The sequence below is a fragment of the Festucalex cinctus genome, chromosome 2 (assembly GCF_051991245.1).
Source record: "Festucalex cinctus isolate MCC-2025b chromosome 2, RoL_Fcin_1.0, whole genome shotgun sequence".
In the NCBI taxonomy this organism is placed as follows: domain Eukaryota; kingdom Metazoa; phylum Chordata; class Actinopteri; order Syngnathiformes; family Syngnathidae; genus Festucalex; species Festucalex cinctus.
Window position 1 is genome coordinate 9,583,009 of NC_135412.1, and position 6,160 is coordinate 9,589,168.

General features: G+C 40.0%; 1 protein-coding gene across 2 annotated transcripts in view; it reads left to right on the forward strand.

Annotated features, from left to right (window-relative positions):
* Positions 1-6,160, forward strand: part of arfgef2 (ADP-ribosylation factor guanine nucleotide-exchange factor 2 (brefeldin A-inhibited)) — a 29,884-nt gene that overhangs the window by 23,352 nt on the left and 372 nt on the right. For both annotated transcript variants that reach the window (XM_077512721.1, XM_077512720.1), the window contains exon 39: positions 28-425. In XM_077512721.1, coding sequence (XP_077368847.1) covers positions 28-186 — 159 coding nt within the window. In that variant the 3' untranslated portion in view covers positions 187-425. The remainder of the gene's footprint in view (positions 1-27; positions 426-6,160) is intronic.

Consider the following 6,160-nt stretch of genomic DNA (forward strand, 5'->3'; position numbering starts at 1 on the left):
CGCGCTTGTTGTCCCTCCCCGTCGCAGTTCAAGCCGCACGCCTCCTGCTACTTCTCCCACCTGTGCGAGATGATGCAGTTCGACCTGATTCCCGAGCTGCGCGCCGTCCTGCGGCGCTTCTTCCTGCGCATCGGCGCCGTCTTCCACATCGCCGTACCGGGGGCGCAGCTGAGAGACGGCCCCTGAAAAGACAACCACCTGCGTTTCGCTCAACTTTTCCTTTTTCCTTCATTTGTCCCACAGAAAAAGCTCACTGTGACCAGCAGTCTGCTGACTCATCGTTCATCTCATACTGGTCATGACGCCAATTACACCAGGGGGTGTAATTGGTCGACAAAAAAAACTTGATGAAAGGTTAAAGGAACCTGAAGGACCTTCCACCTGCTCTCTTTTGGCCGCCTGTGCCTGTTGGGAAAAGACCATTTGTGAGTCAACCACCCTCGCTATCACTCTCTGCTGTCACACTGCAGTGTTCAGCATTGGCTTGTTTACAACACTGTTTGTTGCATCCCAAGTGTGCTCATGCATTCCTTTTGTGTTCGCTTCCCATCTCCGCCTCTGCAATTACATCTGGATCCGATAAGGCGGTCTGTCGTCTTCTTTTTTGCACATCTGTCACTGTCCTGTTTTGTCCCAAAATGCAGTGTTGAAAGAAAAATGTAATTATTTAAAGTGCATTTAAATATTTTTTGGAGAATCATTCCTTCCCCTGTCAAAGATGGATGTCTAATTTTCTTCCCTAAAAACTAGGGAATCTATAAATATATATAAATATATACAGTAAATGCAAAAATGCAGACTGTCACGTTTGCAGTGTAAGATTCGATGTATGATATACTATGGAAATGAAAATGCAATGATGATTCTATTATGTTGTGATGTTATCTTTGAGCGTTTGAAATGATCAATAAACTGAAGTTCTGATCAGTTTAATATGAAAATCGATCACTTTATTACAATAGTTCACAAAGGGCGTTGCGTACTTAGTCGTTGCTGTCGGGCAGATGTATTGTTCCAAATATGGTCAATATAATGATTGGGAAGGAAGGAACTGGTCAGCCACAAAAGTAAGAGCAAGCAGATTCATTTCTGTTTTTTTTTTGTTTTTTTTTCATCACATTGCTCGAAGACATTTGAGAAATAGTTCTGGAAACTAGAACTAGAATACAATAGAACTGGAAAGATTATGTAATCACAGTCGTTCGCTTTTGTCAAGTATTAAAGGCTTTTTGTCTGGTCAGGTGGCCGACATGAACCTTGATGTGGATGGCTGACAATGACCATGTGTCCAACCATTTTCCTTTTAAACAGTGACAGCATAATAAAGATTTAATAAAGAAGAACATATTTTTAACGTATTAAATTAGTGATCATGTGATTTTAGTTTTGATGTTGGTGCACAACAGTACATGATCACAGTGTAAGGTGTAATACCAACTTGGACGATGCAATGTTTGGTAACTCATGCAATATGGTGTGTTTCTGAATTCTTGAAAAGTTGTCATTTTGAAGATGTGCCAGACAGATAATATGTAAGTGGGCTCCTAAATAGCTCAATTTAATCTAGAATAAACCTAATATGAATGTTTTTGGAATGTAGGATAAACCTGAGAAAACCCAAGCAAGAATATTGGGCTTTTAAGTGAAATTTCAGAATTAACCGTTACAGGTGAACTTGGTTTGACCTCTCAACAGGTTACAACAGAAAGTGTCGAAAAGTCACAGGAAGACGTCCTTGAAGGTAGTTAGAAAACAGCAAATTGTGCAAATATTTCATATAGTTTTAGGTCAAATTACGTCAATAACCTTTAAAGGTTAGAAAATTCATCACATTTCTGCTGAAAGCCCCAAATTTCCCTTAATCTCGTTTGTGTTAATCATTGCAATATCAACGCAATATCGTTACCATTGATGACACCAAATGGGTTGTTTTAGAAAAAGAGCACTCTCTGCCTTTGCCTAACGTCCAAATAAACGTTCGCAACACCAAAGTACAGGTGATGACGTCAAAGTACCGCATCAAAGCGATCAAAGATTTATACGATGACGCCAAAGCGCAATTCATTCCACGTCCAGTCAGTAGTCCATTTAGCTTGGAAGCGCACACGCTCGTAGGTAAATAATATCCTAATTTTGATGTTTTGCCAACGTGTGCGTTCATAAATTGCACATTTCACTTAAATGCTTTGCTCTTAAGACACCTCTCAAACGTGGTGATATGCATTTAAAATTGAGTACGTTTTTGTAAATGTTCTCTCTGTTGACTGTACCTAATGTAGTGGCCACTAGAAAAGTCAAGCTGGTGTTCCCGGACCCCAGAGTGTTCGCGAATGTAGCTTGGGGGCCCGCAGATGAATGGATCAGTTTTCAAAAGTGCATACATACCTGCATATGGGAAACACCGCGAAAACAAACTTAAGAAAGCAACAATTACCTCTCTGTATACCTTGGCTGTGAGTGAATTAATAGCTAACTATAAATCACATTTTAAAGAAAAAAAAATGCACATTTATTACAGGAATAAATTCCAATAGAATCATTAAAAGAACAATGTTATATTCTGTGAGCCTAATAACATAACTGGCCAAGTCATATTTGAATGTTTTAACAAAACAATTCAACAAATGAGTTCAGTTGCCTTGATTTAATTTTTGGGATTAACAAGAGTTTGATGACTGAGATTACATGGGGGTAGGGTTAAAATGTGATTTACTCTTTTTTTTTTTTAAATTATTATTATTATTATTATTATTATTATTGTTATTGTTATTATTATTATTATTATTATTATTATTATTATTTTGTAATCGTGACATTCTGAAGCGACATCCTACTGTGGATGGAATAGAGTGCAATGGTGGAAATAGCCACATTGGGGGCGTGCTGCGCCACAGCTGCGCCTGTGTGAAGTCGCTTGGTGGGCGGAACCTTGCTGCCACAACGGGCCACTAGCCTTCTACCTATCGATCGTCGGCGTTTAGCTCGACGGGCTAGCAATGACTGGATTGTTCACTTCGGGTGTTTCAGGCGAGGCGAGGCGACCAGAAATGGTTCTGTGGAAACCGCCGTACAAGTAAGACTTTTCTCATTTGTTTGTATAAAATAGATCCAACGCTCGTTTGTCGGTCGTGGTTTAAAAATGGCTGAGACGACGCTTCGTTTCCTCTTGTCTAGCTAGCACAGGACGGAGGTCGATAGAATGGAAAGTCTACGCCACCTTTATTTTATCTACGTGTTGGTTTTTCTCCCGGATCAGACGCGGTTCTGTTGAATATAAAGGCAATGAATATAAACGAATGAGCATTTGCTCTCATTTCCGCTTTAATGCGACTGGACTGGTGACAGATATATTCACGGAGCCTTTCACAGGCAGCAGCATTTAGAGATATTGGCGAGATGTGTGTCTTAATTAAAATGTGTTGAGTAATAAATAACTGGACAAGCATTTGCGTGAGTCTAATAATGGCTTTTCATTTGAAAAACCCCATGTTCTTCGCTCAGTGATTATGACAGGAGAGTTCGCGCTGCCTTTACGATCCCACTAAACCCGTTTATCAAAATCGGAAATACCAGATGTCATCCGGTCTTTTTCCATTTTTAAAGAACATTGCATTTTTCATTACGTGAACATCACATGCCAGACCCGTGGCACATTGTAGTGTTCTAAAGGGCCTTTTGTTTGTAAATTAGACAGGCGTGAGGCGTTTGGTGGCGTCCAACAGAAAAACACGGGATCGCAGCTGCGTCTGCGTTGGATTTAATGCTAATTAGGAGATTCTCCACAGGCTCCTGAAGGCATCCTGTTACGTAATAGATGAAAAGTGGGCGTGTTTCTGTTGGAAGGGGGGGAATGAGCATCATGGTTAATGCTAGTAGTGTACATGCATTCCCCGTCACACAAAGTGGACGTTTCCATAAGCGCTTCTCATTCTCAAACATTCAGGTAGTTTGACAGACGCCACGAGTAAGGGACCAAGTCGTCGCCTTTTGAACATACGTGCTGGTAAGACGCCATTTTCCCCCACGTACACTTGGCTCACACGTGTATATTATTACGTCTTAATTCAGATTTGGATTCCAATCAAAGGAGGACGTTTGGACTGTTCCCTTGTTGGGAACTCCGCTACGTGACAAAGAGCGCGCCAACTGTTACCGCTGTAATAATTAGTGAGCAATGGGAGAGTAAAATGTGCCGTCCAGGTGCCACTTTTGCGAGGCACAAGTGAAGTTAGCACGCATGCTGGCTGCTCTTGTGTTTACTGCTTTTGGTACGTGGTTAGCCCAGCCACGTGGTGCGTGGAGTTTGAGAACATGTGGCTGTAAATTGAACTGTAAACACTGCGTCCGAGAATCAGTCTGACACGGTCTCGCTTTACAAATGGCGTATTTGTGAACATTAACTCATTAGAACACTTATTTCTACCTAAAAGAATAATCGAACCCGGAGTTTCTCTTTTGGATAACCGCCCGCTTTTGTGCATCTTTCCTCACGGATCTCTGGATTAGTTAAACCTGTGCAATGCAAAAGCTGTATCAGAAATATGACTTTTATGACGAATAACGAATAGCATGTGCGTATTGGTTTAAAATACACATGTTCAGTTTTATAGTATTTTTTATTATTATTCTTTAACTGTAAAAGGTTGTCTAGCCCGTGTCTTTCAACCCCACAATTTTTTTTTTCTAATTTCAAATCCTTTTTTTGTTCCCCCCATGCTTAAACAAACCCAAATTAGGGCTGTGCAATTAATTGAAATTCAATTACAATTTCAGTTATTATTCTCCACAATTACAAAATCAGTATAATTGTCAAAAAAAAATATTCTTACTAATTTTGAGTTGAGGTGTTTAAATTCATACATTTGGAAAAAAAAAAATTAAAACGATTAATTTAATAAATGTTTCATCCAAAAGGAACTTGCATAATTATAGTGTTAGAATTTTATTTGTCGTAATAATTTACATTTAAACATTTTCTTGTTTTGTACCAAAAACTAAATTATCATCCTAATTGTGATTCCAATTACCAAAATTATCATAATTAATATTTTCTTCATAATCGAGCAGCCCTAACCAAATGACAGTGACATTATTCAAAGCATGTTTGCGTCCCTCCCTTTTCTCTGACTTGCTTTATTTTTCTTGATACAGAATAAGCTTTAAGACACTTTCTCCAGCATTAACTTTGACAAACCTGCATGGCTCGACTGGTCAGTATGTCTGATCTCCAAGAGCAACACCACACCCCCTTCAGCTCTAGAGCACTTTTCTCTTGAGTTGTGTAGGTGAAGACAACATTAGAACAGGCTGTCAGTATGATGGAGTGACAACAGCAGCTTCAATACTTAACTTGCTGTGCGTTTCAACCCTGAAATAAATTAGATTATTGATTTTTTTTTTTAAAGACAGGATTTTTAATATCTCTAATAGGACATTAAACTGTTTTGTTTTGTTTTTTGTTTACTTGCACCTGTCTTATCGGAGTAAATGCAATTATGATTATTAGCAAGGTCTGGTGCAAGCTGCAAGGTATCCATCAAAAGGTCTTTGGGGGTTTTGCTTATGTTCCTCCCTTCTTTGTGCCTGCAGCCACTGCGACAGTGACAGCACAAAATGAGGGAGGCTCTCTTTGTTGTGGAAGCTCACCTTACTTTAATTAACTGACCTGGTTTATTGACTAGACTAATCTAGTACTGTCTTATTTATTCAGTAGTGTTATGGCAGCATCCCATCTGATACATGAGGTGATGCTCATTTGTGGTCTACAAAATGCCATTTTGCTTTTGAGACCGTGCCAGCAGACAGATGAGACGTTGGCGAGTGCTGACGCATCGTGTTAATGATGTTATGATTCAAACCTAATAAGCCACCAGCAACTGCCAACGTCGATAACAACATTGGCGCTTGAGCTTTGTTGTTGGACAATGTGCTTTTTTGATTTTCATTTGTGCGGCAGTAAAAAGCTAAGAGGTCGGAGTTCACGTGAGCAGTTGGCAGCCTCAAGACTCACTCACCTAAACCTCACCTTCATCACCCCGCCACTCCCTTTGTCTTCCTCATCCTCCTCTTTGTCTGTCACACACACACACACACACGCGCGCGTGCAAGCGTCTCATTAATTGAACTCCCATCTGCTCCATATGTACTATCCCAATTAGAG